This window comes from Nilaparvata lugens, chromosome 10 (genome assembly GCF_014356525.2).
Source record: "Nilaparvata lugens isolate BPH chromosome 10, ASM1435652v1, whole genome shotgun sequence".
Lineage (NCBI taxonomy): Eukaryota > Metazoa > Arthropoda > Insecta > Hemiptera > Delphacidae > Nilaparvata > Nilaparvata lugens.
This window is the reverse complement of record NC_052513.1, coordinates 21339141-21357180: the sequence shown is the minus strand read 5'-3', so window position 1 is coordinate 21357180 and position 18040 is coordinate 21339141. Positions and strand designations below refer to the sequence as shown.

The window sequence follows — 18040 nt, the reverse complement described above, 5'->3', positions numbered from 1 at the left end:
ATGAACACTGCAATGGCCATGTTACACAGCCAACTTCTACTATACAGCCATTGAAACTTTACACGGTTCGCATCTGCTACTGAACTGTTTGTTGACAGTTGTGAATTGAAATCAAAATTTGCCATTATAATCGTCGTCGTCCAGTCTCTCTAATGTGAAATGCGCCCTTATGGAACCGTTACAGTAAACCAACTCAACAAAACATGCCGTGATAAGAAGTTAAGTACTGTTGGGTCTCTGTGCGGGCATTCGGTTGTAAAACACACAGCTTACACTAGTTCACATTTTGTTACATCCAGGAACAGAATGATATTACTGTTCACATGATATTATATTCTTATGATTTTGTCTGAACTCTTTCCAAATAAAAATGTTAGATGATTTATAATCTTGTGCACCGTAGATTATTTATTATTTGATGGATAAGTATATTATCTCTCACATTCATTGGAGGGTTGAGTGTAAGAGAGGGCCGGCTGCGCCCTAACTCCGCCCTCCTAGGTAAAAATAAAGGCAGCTATTCTATTCTATTCAGTTTCATTAAAAAAGCAGATACATGGTACAGATTATTATTTTCATTCAGTTGAGTTGGAAGTTATTATTTCCCGACTCAGAATTTTTTCTGAAAGTTCAGTTACTGATTTATCAACATTGCACAGCGCTATTACTCTGATGAATTGTGGTGATTCACATGAATTGTATCATATTTAATTATTTATTCATGGAGACAACAGGTAAAATACCCATTTTGCCGCCTCCTCCACACTATACAATAATTTCCAACATAATACAATTTTCAATAAGAAGAAGATAGAAGATATGAGAAAATAATAAATTATAAAAATAGCATTTATGTGTGATACATATTCACATGATTGTGATATTTTTACAAAGAAATAGTGTAGAGCATGCTAAATTCTTTAACTATGAAATTGAATCAACCGTCTATTGAAATTAAGTAACTATATGGGATAGATATAGCTCATTCAATATAAACATTGAGCACTCTACGTTTTTTCTGAGTGGACAAATTTTCTGTATCCTAACTTACCATAAAGCAACGAGAACAAACGTTTTCGTGTATTGCGTTCATCAATAAAAGTCCATCAACCCTCCACTCTCTCATCAATATTTACATTACCGTATGTACAACTGATCCTGATTGTTTGAGTTGAAATGACATACTTCTACGATACAACTTTAACAGCTCTAAAGAAAAACCAAATTGAGCTTTATGTGAATGGAAAAAACGGAAGTTTCCCATACAATATTCCACAACAATCATCATCCAGTCGAAACCGCACATAAAGTGATGACATTTTATAACCGAGGCAAACCACCAGAATCATCGGCCTAGACTATATATTATTCACCAGATCAACTCATGGAGGTGAATAATTCGAGTCGTAGCGAGCGGAGAAGAAGTAATGTAATAACTGATGAACTCATTGCTGGTAGAGTGGGATGGTTGGTTGATTTGTTTCCAGTGTGATGAAAGTTTTGAGCCAGGTGATGCAAAATTGATGAGTCGGTTGCCCACTCTGCCCATTCACAGCCATGGGTCGCCCATGAATGTGAGTGAAATCATAATATATTTCCAGCCAGCTCCCCGTTTTTGCCAAACTACGCACTGCATGATGATGATGTTGAAAGAAATATTATCTGGAATGCCATTTCTCAGCCCTCACTCTTCGTTGTAGGGTAACTCGCCACATGTTTACAAACGTGAAACAAATGATGGTCTATAAGTTCCCTGTTGTTTTATTTCATTTCCCTTCATGTAGCAGGAAGTAATATTAACTTTTTCCTGTATACAAGCAATGTGAATGATAAATGTACAGTGCTTCAGTATGATAGTCCATGTTAAGTTCACTTTTTTCATTGATGTTTTAACTTTGTTGCTAATCACTTTGTTGTGACTCCTTATCAAATTAAATTCAAATCAAATTTATTTATTTACCAATTCACTAGAGATTCACAAAATAGCACTTATCAACTAATATACATTGGTGTGGCTGGAAAAAGAAGCCTTGAGCTCCAGCCACGAGTTCGAAAATATTCTTTAAATTATTTGTACATTTGCCGTGATAATATTCTAAAATACAAACTAAAAGATAGTAAACCAAAAACCAAAAATATGTATAAATAAAATCAAAAATCAATTCTTGAATCAAAAATCAACAAGCCCAATAATAGAAATATGTAGGCTAATAAAGAAATTATAATAATAATAATAAAAAAAAAAATCTTTTTCAGGTAATCAAAAAAAAACCAAGTTTAAATTGAGCGTGTTAAGAACAAGTTATAATTATAGTAATTTAGTTTTCGATTTTAAAAAAGTAATTCTCTTTTACCCAGGATTTTATTTTATTTAATTTATTACTTGTAATTTTATCCCTAATGAAATCGTCTGGTATTCTATTTATTAGCTTATCGCTCTGGAACTTGAATTGATGATTGCTGGTTGTCAATGCAGTGAAATTTATACTGTAAGCACTTACACTTGCTGGTCTTAAATTGTAAGTGACATTGCGTTGAGTAAATAGATGTGTATTTTTATTTATGAATATAATTAAGTTTGTTATGTACGTTTGGCGAAGCGTTGGTAAGTTTATCTCATCAAATATTAGTTTGCTAGGATAGCGTCTTGGTCTTCCTAGCGCAGCCCTGATGATATGCTTTTGAATAGTAAAAAGTTTATTGAAATGGGTGTCAATGGCTGCTCCCCATACTTCTATATTGTAGTGGAAGATTGAGTGAGCATATGCATTGTAAATTGTTCTGAGAATGTTCAAGTCTTTCAATTGATTAATTTTGTAAAATATTGTAATCAAGTATTTTAATTTATAACAAAGATTTTGGATGTGAATGTCCCATTTAATATGCTGATCAATCGTAATTCCTACATACTACTACATAATTATACTTCTACATACTACATCTTAATTACTCATTTTGATTTTTGTTCCTTATAGTATTAATTTTGTCCATATTATAATGTATGAAATTCATCACACACACTTATTAATTGAGAATTCGAAAGAGGGTTCCGTTTCTTCCACTATTGCCAATCTCTGGAGGTTCAACCACAGGAGACCGATTTGATAGTGATGTAGCAAACGAGACTGTTTTCTCTATTTCTCAATAAATGAGTGATTGTGGCGTTTTCTCGTCGTATCATTCAACAAAAATCTGAAGATGAAATATCTTGAAGCGAAATGGATACATTCACTGAATTCAATTTTTTGATTTGATAATGTAGGCCTACTACTAAATGAGAGGAAAGTATTCCTATAGTATGTGTGTGATATCCTGTACATAGGCTTATGTGTGACGACTTAGTTACTTGGAATGAGAATGTTCCCCAAGATGCGACCAAAGAGTTTTCATTTCAATAGATAAATGAATAAATAAATATCCATTATAATATCCAAGTCTTTGACTTGCTTCTCCACATTCCCTCCTAGCATAACAAATATCAGTTAATCTCAACCTACTGTAAGTATATAATTATTATTCTGATCAGAATCAAAACAGCAAGATAACCAGACATACAACATCATTTTTGACTCAAAACTAACAGACATTTCTGTTATCATAGCGTGGAAATGCGTCACAAGACTATTATCAAAATAATGAGATAGAAATTGAGATATAGTTGTGTTTCTGTAATACGTTGTGTAAGTAGAGTGTTGTTTGTACATTGTTGAACATTGAAGAATTTTTAACATCCTGATGTCTTATGGCTCTTGACAATGTGAATCCAAGTACTTCATTGTGAATCAGATCACTAAAGAATAAATTTCATGGATCACTAACTCAATCCATTTGCTATTATTGTGAAAGTGCATCAAGTATTCACTCGACTTCAAAATTCGTGCTGTTATGTTTCGAGAATTGAAAACTTAGAAAATATATAAATATATCATCAAATAATGCGTTTAAAGGCTTCAGATTGATATCCACAGCATTATTCACTCAAAAAAGTATATTTTCAGCTAGAGCTGCAACTGGTACATGATAGTTTATTTTGTGAAATGATTGAGAACTAAGAAGATCTCAGGAATAGAATAGAAATTGCAATCTCTTTTGGAATCGGAAATGGGAGTTGGTTAATTTGTGAGATTCAAGGAATTTATAGGATTCAAGGACTAAACTTGACTGAAGAGACTTCGGAATTCAATGATAATTAATTGAGAATCATTGAACAATGGATAAATGAGTCCAAAAAGGTTTGTAATGAGGATCAAGCAATGTATAAATGAGTCCAAAAATCATAGGGAAGAGGATAGATCAATCGAGGAATATTGTGAATTTTGAAAGAATAATATACAATCGATTGTGATGGCCACAACGCAACTCCTGAGAAAGCGTTGGCCGATATTGGAGCGCGATTCAGAGAGCAGTCCCCTCTACAAGAATCCAAATTGCCTTCGTATTGTGCCCCTTCCAATTGATGTTTTCTCCACAGCGTTATTGGCCTTGTTGAACATTGAACAATTCAGAACTTCACCCAGAGCTTCACATTCTACTCTGACCAGAAAATTCCCTCACGCATTCCCATCCTCTTGATTTTTATCGAACTGATAAGTCTGGGGTAATGGATGTAGCGTAACGACTATGATTTTTAATACTAAAAGAAAGAGAATTTCTTCCCATTGTGGAGTTTATACCAATTCTAAAATCAAAATAGTCGTGTATCTAACAAATTGAATTTTCTCCACAGGTGCGAACAAAACGAACAAGTCGCCATGAAGATCGATGCATCTAAACAGTTTTGAAATGATAGAAAACATTTGGGATCATTGATATAGATATAGAAGGTCAATACCAAGCTGAAATCTATGTAAAGACCGGATCGTTCTATATGCACCCTAACTGAAAAAACCTCTTTAAACAACTGATGTTCGATGGCAAGAGGACTAAATACTGATATATTATTAATCATATAGGGCAAATTAGACTTGTAAACCAAATAATGTTGGCCTTTTGGATAAAATATATTCTTGAAGAAAATTTGCTTTTTTGTATAAATAGGAATAATTTATCATTTTGGGAGAGGATTATATTGTCATTCAGAGAAAAACTCATGAACCTACTTTTGAAGCATTCTTGAGAATATCGAATCCATTTTATGATGTTCCATTAACAAGAACATATGGTTTCACCTACAACTTGATGACCCATCAATAGAATATCATTTAAAAATAGATGATACGATCTCACGAAAACTCACTGATACACCAAACCTAATTTTATCAACACTCAATTATACAGTACATCGCTTCACTGTTTCAAATAGTTTATTGTATTGAGCAATAAAAATAGAGGAATAGGGGATAGTCATAATGTTTAACTAACTTAGGATTGATCTGGAAAAGATTGCTGAATTTGGAATTTAGAAGATGAAATCAATGATAATGGAATGAATAATAATGTACAGCATTCAGATCATTGAAGAGAGAAAAAGCAGAAATACCTCTCTCCTGAGCTTAAGAGCATCAACTTCAAACAATGATCTAAATCTACGTGTAGGAAACCCCTCTCACAGGAATGCCCGAATTTTGAAGAAGAGGAATCTTAGAAATTTATTTTGCATTCTCTCAAGTTTCATTACATAGGTGATCTGATAAGGACTCCAGACCGGCGCTGCATGCTCAAGCTGGCTTCGAATCAAAGACTTGAACAAGTATAAAATGGGCTCCCACCTCTCGAAGCTTGAGCATGTTCTAAAAACAAAGCCCATCATCTGATTGCACTTTGATAACAGGTGTTCAATGTGCTTATCAAAATCCATATGAGCATCCATAATCACTCCCAGATCCCTATACTCTTGCGAATGGTCCAAAAAATATTACCAATATTGTAGTTATAATGGAAAGGTTCCCTCTGTCTGGTAAACGATACCACCTTACATTTTGCCACATTCAGCGTGAGTCTTGATTCCAAACACCACTTCTGCAGTGCATCAATATCTTTTTGAAGCAACGAACAGTCATCAACAGACCTAATCTGTCTAAATATTTTGGTATCATCTGCAAACATGAGGCACTCCGAGCTATTCAGCACACTAGGAAGGCCATTCACATACAACAAAAACAACAAAGGACCAAGATTGGAACCCTGTGGTACCCCTGAAGTGCAACAGTAGGGCTCAGATTGGCAATGATTGAAGCAAACAAATTGAACTCTATTTGAAAGGTAACTCCTCAAAAAGACCAAAGCACCCTCATCAAACCCGAGACACTCCATTCTATCGAGCAGAATACCGTGATCCAAAGTATCAAAGGCCTTAGAGAAGTCCGTATATATCACATCAACACGACCCCCAGCATCCAAAACCCTCGACACCTTGTCAACAAACTCTAGAAGGTTCGTTACCGTTGAACGACCAGGGAGGAAACCGTGTTGGGATTGAACAATCCTGGGTTGTACATATGAAAATATTTGCTTGTACAGGATCCTCTCAAAAATCTTTGCAAAGACATTTAAAATTGCAATTGGTCTATAATTACTAGCAAAAGACCTGTTTTCAGACTTGAACACTGGTGTCACCCGTGAGCACTTCCAGACCCCTGGAAATTCGGATTTACAAACACACAAATTGAAAATGTAATGCAATGGGCCACACAAAAATTCCCAGCAACCCTTGACAACAAAGGCGGGTATCTTATCAGGGCCTCCAGTAGCACGAGAGTTGAGCAACTTAATTGCATCAACCACATCCTCCCTTGAAATGTGGGTGAGACTAAAGGGATCACAAGGAGTCTGTCCGGCAATCCTCCCAGAGTCCACCAAGGGTTCAGCATCCATTGCTGAAGCATTGGACGAAAACAGATCAGCAAAAGCATTAGCAGTATCAGCACCCTTGTATATCCTATCATTATGCTTGATAAATTCTTCGTTTAGATGAGAGAAACGCTTGTTGTTCACATATTTCCAGAACTCCCTTAGGTCACAACCAACCCTCTCTTCAACAGATCTTACATAGCTCGAGTAGGCTGTTACTATCTTAGCTTTGACTCGGGATCGCACAAGTTTGAACTGCTCATCGTGGTACCTGGAGTAGCTCCGCTTCCTACTCAACCTATTTTTAAGCTTTAGATCACTCACTATGTCCCGAGAGAACCAGGGAGGGTATTTTGAGTGCTTGTATTGACTGACCACAGGAACATTAGCATCCAAACACATATATAGGATCTTGTAAAATTCCTCTACAGCAATTTCAACCTCCTGACTATTATAAACAGGATCCCAGGACACGGAACTCAGAGTGCGATATAGATTCAAGAAGTCAGCACGCTTAAAGTTATAGTTTGCCGCACCTGCATCCGACCGACAACTCCCCTTCGCCCTCTCTGGCAGAGAAAGCGATATAGAAAGAGCGGGTGATGGGCATCCTCGTTGACCAATGGCAGTTCGTCTCTCACGACGCTCAAGGGTAAGGGGGTATTTGCCAATACAAGATCGAGTGTTCTATTGTTATGGTTTGAGACAGCATTATAGGATACCAAGTCGAAAAATCCCATAAAAGTCGCCAATGACCTAGCAATTGCAGTTCCAGTCTCCAGCCGATAATTCATATCACATATTTCCCTTATATTATAGTCGCCCAACAAAATACATTTATCAAGACCCAATAATATTGAATAAATAAATAAAATATTTAAATATTTTAAAATATTTAAATATTAAATATTTAAATATTTAATTGATTGAAACTTCCATAAGAGTATTGTATTAACAAAGCCTGTTATTTTTCAAGTTAATAATATTGATTGAGAATAATCCTTTTGATTTTATTAGTGATGGAAGATAATTATAAATTTTTTTCTAAAGAAGTATAGAAAGTTTTCAGTTACGTTACATTGGAGTTATTGTTTCTGGAGATATATTATCGTAGAGTATTGCTGAAAGTCAGGAAGATAGCCTTTAAATTGGAATGAAATTTTCAAGATTATGTTCATATTGAGTTTAAGACTCAATTTTATATTTTCTGACTGTGTTTTCTCATGGCGTTAAGGCTTTTAACTGAACGCTAATTTATTAAATTATAACAGAACTTTTGAATTATTTGTGAAGAAAGATTCATTAATTCTGATACAAAGAATCAGTAGTTTAAAGATAAAAATCTATATAAAATGAGGATTCAAATAGAATGAGAGAATTTAATTAATTGTAATCAATAGATAACTCCTGTTTTAGCTTTTGATGAATTGTAGGAAGAGTTAGAAATTAATGCTGTAATACATTTATTCACAGCGGTTCATGTGTGTCCCCAAACCAACTTCATGTACCACCCCTTTGGTTCCGCAACTTTATGTAACATCGCTTCAAGACACCCGTTCAGACGACAGGTCTAGGGACGTAAGAGGACGTCGCCGTCAAGCCAAATTCAACCGGTAAAAGTTCACCGCCAAAAACAAGGTACTGTAACCCCGACGATAAAGCAACGTACAGACCAACGAAAGTGCAGTGTAGTGAAACAAAGGTTCATTCGAGAATGTCAATCAAAAGTGGGGGTTCAAAATTATTATGAAATGGGTTATATGGGTTACTATCGACAAAATTTGGGTTCAACGGGCTTTTCTTTCTTGAGTAATTTCATGTTGAAATTAATTTGTTATTTTATGACTGATATTGTTTGGTTTTGTGATGTATTGCTATCTAAATGGGGATAGTAATGCGCCCCCAAATCAGATGAAGAATGTCAACAAAGTAACATGAAATTGTTGTTTCTGTTGTTCGATTTTAGTTGCCAATGTTTATTGAAGCTGTTTGTATTTTTCAATTAATTCAAATTGTAGTGTTATTCTATAGTATAAACCTATTAAATCAGGCATGGCAAGATTAATTGAAGTTTTCTTGACTCTAGCCCGTTCACCTGCATGAATTAGGTATAGACTCAGGTATTTTCTAGATGTGTCTGCCTATTTCTAAATTCTAAATTTTATTCAAAATTATCTCCTTTATCATCTTTTAAAAAGGTCAGGCACAGTGAATGGGAATGAAAACAGAGTCAACATACCTTATATGCAAAAAAAATTAAAGTTGAAAATACATTTAAAATACTGAATCTGAAATCGTTGAATTTATGTTATCGTATTAGAAATTGTAATCGATTACAGAACAAAACCTTATTGCGTAATACGTTTAGTTATTGAATTTGAGTTCAAGGAAGACTTCTCATGCCTGTTGTTCGTTCTGACTATTGTAGCATGAATATTACTGTCAATGGATATCGAATGATTAAGTGGATGAATATATCTTTCATGTATTTTCTATAAATAATAAAAATGTGACAGGTTTTTCATCCAAAACAGTCTGCATTCACCCAACTATCACTAAAAAGTCAATGCAGGAATTCCCTGAATTAGGTTGGTCACCAGTGAAACTTTCTTCATCGAAATGCGACCATGCAAAGTTTGCAACTTCGGCCAACTTCGTATCCCTTTCATTTGTGAATGAACACTGCAATGGCCATGTTACACAGCCAACTTCTACTATACAGCCATTGAAACTTTACACGGTTCGCATCTGCTACTGAACTGTTTGTTGACAGTTGTGAATTGAAATCAAAATTTGCCATTATAATCGTCGTCGTCCAGTCTCTCTAATGTGAAATGCGCCCTTATGGAACCGTTACAGTAAACCAACTCAACAAAACATGCCGTGATAAGAAGTTAAGTACTGTTGGGTCTCTGTGCGGGCATTCGGTTGTAAAACACACAGCTTACACTAGTTCACATTTTGTTACATCCAGGAACAGAATGATATTACTGTTCACATGATATTATATTCTTATGATTTTGTCTGAACTCTTTCCAAATAAAAATGTTAGATGATTATAATCTTGTGCACCGTAGATTATTTATTATTTGATGGATAAGTATATTATCTCTCACATTCATTGGGGGTTGAGTGTAAGAGAGGGCCGGCTGCGCCCTAACTCCGCCCTCCTAGGTAAAAATAAAGGCAGCTATTCTATTCTATTCAGTTTCATTAAAAAAGCAGATACATGGTACAGATTATTATTTTCATTCAGTTGAGTTGGAAGTTATTATTTCCCGACTCAGAATTTTTTCTGAAAGTTCAGTTACTGATTATCAACATTGCACAGCGCTATTACTCTGATGAATTGTGGTGATTCACATGAATTGTATCATATTTAATTATTTATTCATGGAGACAACAGGTAAAATACCCATTTTGCCGCCTCCTCCACACTATACAATAATTTCCAACATAATACAATTTTCAATAAGAAGAAGATAGAAGATATGAGAAAATAATAAATTATAAAAATAGCATTTATGTGTGATACATATCACATGATTGTGATATTTTTACAAAGAAATAGTGTAGAGCATGCTAAATTCTTTAACAAAGAAATAGTGTAGAGCATGCTAAATTCTTTAACTATGAAATTGAATCAACCGTCTATTGAAATTAAGTAACTATATGGGATAGATATAGCTCATTCAATATAAACATTGAGCACTCTACGTTTTTTCTGAGTGGACAAATTTTCTGTATCCTAACTTACCATAAAGCAACGAGAACAAACGTTTTCGTGTATTGCGTTCATCAATAAAAGTCCATCAACCCTCCACTCTCTCATCAATATTTACATTACCGTATGTACAACTGATCCTGATTGTTTGAGTTGAAATGACATACTTCTACGATACAACTTTAACAGCTCTAAAGAAAAACCAAATTGAGCTTTATGTGAATGGAAAAAACGGAAGTTTCCATACAATATTCCACAACAATCATCATCCAGTCGAAACCGCACATAAAGTGATGACATTTTATAACCGAGGCAAACCACCAGAATCATCGGCCTAGACTATATATTATTCACCAGATCAACTCATGGAGGTGAATAATTCGAGTCGTAGCGAGCGGAGAAGAAGTAATGTAATAACTGATGAACTCATTGCTGGTAGAGTGGGATGGTTGGTTGATTTGTTTCCAGTGTGATGAAAGTTTTGAGCCAGGTGATGCAAAATTGATGAGTCGGTTGCCCACTCTGCCCATTCACAGCCATGGGTCGCCCATGAATGTGAGTGAAATCATAATATATTTCCAGCCAGCTCCCCGTTTTTGCCAAACTACGCACTGCATGATGATGATGTTGAAAGAAATATTATCTGGAATGCCATTTCTCAGCCCTCACTCTTCGTTGTAGGGTAACTCGCCACATGTTTACAAACGTGAAACAAATGATGGTCTATAAGTTCCCTGTTGTTTTATTTCATTTCCCTTCATGTAGCAGGAAGTAATATTAACTTTTTCCTGTATACAAGCAATGTGAATGATAAATGTACAGTGGTTCAGTATGATAGTCCATGTTAAGTTCACTTTTTTCATTGATGTTTTAACTTTGTTGCTAATCACTTTGTTGTGACTCCTTATCAAATTAAATTCAAATCAAATTTATTTATTTACCAATTCACTAGAGATTCACAAAATAGCACTTATCAACTAATATACATTGGTGTGGCTGGAAAAAGAAGCCTTGAGCTCCAGCCACGAGTTCGAAAATATTCTTTAAATTATTTGTACATTTGCCGTGATAATATTCTAAAATACAAACTAAAAGATAGTAAACCAAAAACCAAAAATATGTATAAATAAAATCAAAAATCAATTCTTGAATCAAAAATCAACAAGCCCAATAATAGAAATATGTAGGCTAATAAAGAAATTATAATAATAATAATAAAAAAAAAATCTTTTTTCAGGTAATCAAAAAAAAACCAAGTTTAAATTGAGCGTGTTAAGAACAAGTTATAATTATAGTAATTTAGTTTTCGATTTTAAAAAAGTAATTCTCTTTTACCCAGGATTTTATTTTATTTAATTTATTACTTGTAATTTTATCCCTAATGAAATCGTCTGGTATTCTATTATTAGCTTATCGCTCTGGAACTTGAATTGATGATTGCTGGTTGTCAATGCAGTGAAATTTATACTGTAAGCACTTACACTTGCTGGTCTTAAATTGTAAGTGACATTGCGTTGAGTAAATAGATGTGTATTTTTATTTATGAATATAATTAAGTTTGTTATGTACGTTTGGCGAAGCGTTGGTAAGTTTATCTCATCAAATATTAGTTTGCTAGGATAGCGTCTTGGTCTTCCTAGCGCAGCCCTGATGATATGCTTTTGAATAGTAAAAAGTTTATTGAAATGGGTGTCAATGGCTGCTCCCCATACTTCTATATTGTAGTGGAAGATTGAGTGAGCATATGCATTGTAAATTGTTCTGAGAATGTTCAAGTCTTTCAATTGATTAATTTTGTAAAATATTGTAATCAAGTATTTTAATTTATAACAAAGATTTTGGATGTGAATGTCCCATTTAATATGCTGATCAATCGTAATTCCTACATACTACTACATAATTATACTTCTACATACTACATCTTAATTACTCATTTTGATTTTTGTTCCTTATAGTATTAATTTTGTCCATATTATAATGTATGAAATTCATCACACACACTTATTAATTGAGAATTCGAAAGAGGGTTCCGTTTCTTCCACTATTGCCAATCTCTGGAGGTTCAACCACAGGAGACCGATTTGATAGTGATGTAGCAAACGAGACTGTTTTCTCTATTTCTCAATAAATGAGTGATTGTGGCGTTTTCTCGTCGTATCATTCAACAAAAATCTGAAGATGAAATATCTTGAAGCGAAATGGATACATTCACTGAATTCAATTTTTTGATTTGATAATGTAGGCCTACTACTAAATGAGAGGAAAGTATTCCTATAGTATGTGTGTGATATCCTGTACATAGGCTTATGTGTGACGACTTAGTTACTTGGAATGAGAATGTTCCCCAAGATGCGACCAAAGAGTTTTCATTTCAATAGATAAATGAATAAATAAATATCCATTATAATATCCAAGTCTTTGACTTGCTTCTCCACATTCCCTCCTAGCATAACAAATATCAGTTAATCTCAACCTACTGTAAGTATATAATTATTATTCTGATCAGAATCAAAACAGCAAGATAACCAGACATACAACATCATTTTTGACTCAAAACTAACAGACATTTCTGTTATCATAGCGTGGAAATGCGTCACAAGACTATTATCAAAATAATGAGATAGAAATTGAGATATAGTTGTGTTTCTGTAATACGTTGTGTAAGTAGAGTGTTGTTTGTACATTGTTGAACATTGAAGAATTTTTAACATCCTGATGTCTTATGGCTCTTGACAATGTGAATCCAAGTACTTCATTGTGAATCAGATCACTAAAGAATAATTTCATGGATCACTAACTCAATCCATTTGCTATTATTGTGAAAGTGCATCAAGTATTCACTCGACTTCAAAATTCGTGCTGTTATGTTTCGAGAATTGAAAACTTAGAAAATATATAAATATATCATCAAATAATGCGTTTAAAGGCTTCAGATTGATATCCACAGCATTATTCACTCAAAAAAGTATATTTTCAGCTAGAGCTGCAACTGGTACATGATAGTTTATTTTGTGAAATGATTGAGAACTAAGAAGATCTCAGGAATAGAATAGAAATTGCAATCTCTTTTGGAATCGGAAATGGGAGTTGGTTAATTTGTGAGATTCAAGGAATTTATAGGATTCAAGGACTAAACTTGACTGAAGAGACTTCGGAATTCAATGATAATTAATTGAGAATCATTGAACAATGGATAAATGAGTCCAAAAAGGTTTGTAATGAGGATCAAGCAATGTATAAATGAGTCCAAAAATCATAGGGAAGAGGATAGATCAATCGAGGAATATTGTGAATTTTGAAAGAATAATATACAATCGATTGTGATGGCCACAACGCAACTCCTGAGAAAGCGTTGGCCGATATTGGAGCGCGATTCAGAGAGCAGTCCCCTCTACAAGAATCCAAATTGCCTTCGTATTGTGCCCCTTCCAATTGATGTTTTCTCCACAGCGTTATTGGCCTTGTTGAACATTGAACAATTCAGAACTTCACCCAGAGCTTCACATTCTACTCTGACCAGAAAATTCCCTCACGCATTCCCATCCTCTTGATTTTTATCGAACTGATAAGTCTGGGGTAATGGATGTAGCGTAACGACTATGATTTTTAATACTAAAAGAAAGAGAATTTCTTCCCATTGTGGAGTTTATACCAATTCTAAAATCAAAATAGTCGTGTATCTAACAAATTGAATTTTCTCCACAGGTGCGAACAAAACGAACAAGTCGCCATGAAGATCGATGCATCTAAACAGTTTTGAAATGATAGAAAACATTTGGGATCATTGATATAGATATAGAAGGTCAATACCAAGCTGAAATCTATGTAAAGACCGGATCGTTCTATATGCACCCTAACTGAAATAACCTCTTTAAACAACTGATGTTCGATGGCAAGAGGACTAAATACTGATATATTATTAATCATATAGGGCAAATTAGACTTGTAAACCAAATAATGTTGGCCTTTTGGATAAAATATATTCTTGAAGAAAATTTTGCTTTTTTGTATAAATAGGAATAATTTATCATTTTTGGGAGAGGATTATATTGTCATTCAGAGAAAAACTCATGAACCTACTTTTGAAGCATTCTTGAGAATATCGAATCCATTTTATGAATACTCTTATGATGTTCCATTAACAAGAACATATGGTTTCACCTACAACTTGATGACCCATCAATAGAATATCATTTAAAAATAGATGATACGATCTCACGAAAACTCACTGATACACCAAACCTAATTTTATCAACACTCAATTATACAGTACATCGCTTCACTGTTTCAAATAGTTTATTGTATTGAGCAATAAAAATAGAGGAATAGGGGATAGTCATAATGTTTAACTAACTTAGGATTGATCTGGAAAAGATTGCTGAATTTGGAATTTAGAAGATGAAATCAATGATAATGGAATGAATAATAATGTACAGCATTCAGATCATTGAAGAGAGAAAAAGCAGAAATACTTATCACCGTTGAAAGCTGTTAGTAAGAAGATCTGCAGGCACACTCAATCTTTCTCACCCGTTCATGCCAATTATAAGAAATGGCTTCATAAAACGCAGAAATCCTCTCCCTCTTCATCCCTCTCACTTCTATTAAATTATCCATTTGTCGTCATTCTGAAAGTTTTATGAGGCATGAAACAGAAATATTACCGACATTTTTTATGAAGTGGCGGTGGAGAAATTTAGAAAGAAATCGTTTCTGAAACGCGGTCCGCTCTAAAAAACGAAGCTCATCCTTGAAGATCTAGGGCACTCTTGTTTCTGGTCTGAAAACATCATAAAGTTTAGGTCTATATCCTCAGGGTTCAGGTTATAATGGACTCATATTTCATTCTTGTATTGGGGAAAAATAGCCTGGTGTTTTATTATGTACTTGGCTCCTATGGGATTCGTGGGCAAAGTTTCTGTGGACGATTTACTCGATTGCTAACCACTCTGCTCTCACTGAAGAACATCCCGTCGACTATTTTCTTAAGCACCTTGCAGCCAATCTTTCACAGTTGTCTCTGAACCGGAATCTATTATGGGTTAACTATTCTGGAGGGCCAACAAAGTACTTTCGCTCGACTTTCTCAATGGATAATCGTTATGTAGCGATAAATTACAAGGAGGATTTAAGAAAAGGGCACGATTATAGCTGTGTTCCTCATAGACACCATGATTTAATGTGTTAGCCGAAGATAAACGCTGTCCCATTCTTGAGACATTGACCTCCAGATTATCGAACGACAAAGATAAGCACCAAATTCAATCGAAGTGAATGATACTTGCACTATAATATTCAATTTTTCTTATTTTATAGAATATTTTCGATATTTTATGGACTATTTGGTTGATCTCATCACAAAGTAAGAGATACAAGTACATCGTTACAATTAATTCTTGAAGGAATGATTAAGTTCTAGAAGGAATGATCAAGAAGTATGCACAATCAGATCTAACCACAGTTTACTTAGTCTATTGTACAATGAACATGTCTGTACCAATAGAACAAAGCTCGGCCAGTAGCAATTTCAATATTGATATTGATTGAATAGTAATAAACTTGAGTTTCTTCTCACGTTTTAAAATGTTCAATTATTAATACAGTATTTTTCAGTAGAAAGTGATGATTTAGTGAAGTATTCTTATTTAATTTGGTTTTCAACTTTCCTAAATTCTAAATTCCTAGTTTATAGATATTTTGGACTCATAATTAGACAAAAATCGTGAAGTGTAAACATAACCTATTTTTGGACAATTTCTATCTAAATTTGGGAAAGGAACAGTTTTGGGCTTTAAGCCTGTTGTTCCTTTCCCAATCATTCATAGTTGGGAATGATATTGTAACCTATGTATAAATTTATCAATAAATAAATAATAATTCAATTGTTGTGTGAGGATTCTGTTCCTTGTATTAGTGCCAGTTGGTTTCTCCCATTTCAGTTATTTTTAAATTGGTTGATTAAACATGTGAGGGAGAAATATTCTGTCTGATGAGAAATGAGTAGGTTAATATTCTTAACAGACTCAGTAGAGCAGAGATTCAACCTTCAAGAAACAATTTTGATATAGGAAGAATAATGATAGAGAAAAACAGCTCACGTGAAATTATCGGCGGCATAGCAGTGACCTTCATAGGAGCAGTCCACTACACTACAAGTGGGCTCTCGTACTGGATCTGACGAGTCACTCCGAGCCTCGTAGGTGATGTTGAAGCCGTAGACATCAAGTAGTCCACCGAGCGAGCGCAAATGGTTGCCTTCAAGTTGATCCAGTTCAAAATCGACTATCAAAAACTTCGCGTCAGTTCTCAACCAAGACGTAGATCTGCAGTTTTTCTCGGTTACGGAGTGCAAAAGTTTTTCCCCGAATTTTTCGCCCAGCGAGTAGGACAATTCAGGATCGTAGAAGAGTGACTCAGTGAATCTGAGACCGGTTGTCACGAAGAGCTGAGTCAGGTAGACGACGATAGTGGAGTTGAATGGCTGTAAGCTGGCGTCGATTATCCATTTGCACTTGATGGGAACTGCGAACTTATCGGGGAAACCCGGCGTCTGTAAGTACCCTCTAGCCTCGTTAAGCACCCCGCCGCACGGTCTGTTCTCTTCGGTGAAAACTGGAGGTGTCTCATCGGTTGTTTGTGTTTGAACGGTGCAGTCTGTGATACAGTAGGCTGTTATGAGGACAAAAAGTCCCCACTCTGTGACAATCATTATCTTGGCCCTAGGGAGGTTCAAACATCTCCCATCCTAGTTACTTGAAAAACATCTTGAGCTCGACTTTTCAACATTTTCCCCAAGAACCAAAGGTTTTGTATTGTAATCATAATTGATCCATAACTCTTTCACAACTTCTACAATAGTCTAATATGAGCTACATCTTGTGCGAGTAGATTAATTATCACAATTTACATGATTTTTCAAGATAAACATAAACTTGTAATGATTAGGAGCTATTCTGTATATGAAGATGAATAATGTAGTTTGATGTATACAATTGATGAATAATGTAGATGTATACAGTTTGGTATCATAGATTAGATCCCCCATACTCAGCTTCATAAATCAGAGTTCACTAAAATGAATGATAGAACAATTTTAATTACTCTGAACTTATTTTCCCATGATATAACCTAAGCAACTGAGTCATCTACTCACATGGACCACAAGTGGGCCATCATATATGAATATTTACAGTGAAACACAGCTATTGGATTTTATCCATTTTCGCTTCCCAGATGCACATTTTTTCATGAATAAATGATACAAAAAAAACTTTAGCAACAGAATCCTGAATTTGAAAGAAGACACAATAAGTAACAAATCCAAGCACGATGCAGCTAACGATGGCACACAAGGTACTATGTGAGCTAATGAGGGTCTCATTCCTATCAAAAATAGGAATAATTCTCTTTGACTATGCCATTTCTGGTGTTGGTGAAGTTAGCAGGTGCTGAAAAAAGCTCATTTTCAAAATTGTTTCTCTTGATGGTCACATATGGAACCAAATTTCCTGTGCAGGTCATTCAAAA

General features: G+C 34.7%; 1 protein-coding gene across 2 annotated transcripts in view; it reads right to left on the bottom strand.

The window, feature by feature from the left end:
• Nucleotides 1-17388, bottom strand: part of LOC111052935 — a 226568-nt gene extending 209180 nt beyond the window's left edge. For both annotated transcript variants that reach the window (XM_039436535.1, XM_039436536.1), the window contains exon 1: nt 16612-17388. In XM_039436535.1, coding sequence (XP_039292469.1) covers nt 16612-17222 — 611 coding nt within the window. In that variant the 5' untranslated portion in view covers nt 17223-17388. The remainder of the gene's footprint in view (nt 1-16611) is intronic.
• Between the last annotated feature and the right edge of the window lie 652 nt (nt 17389-18040).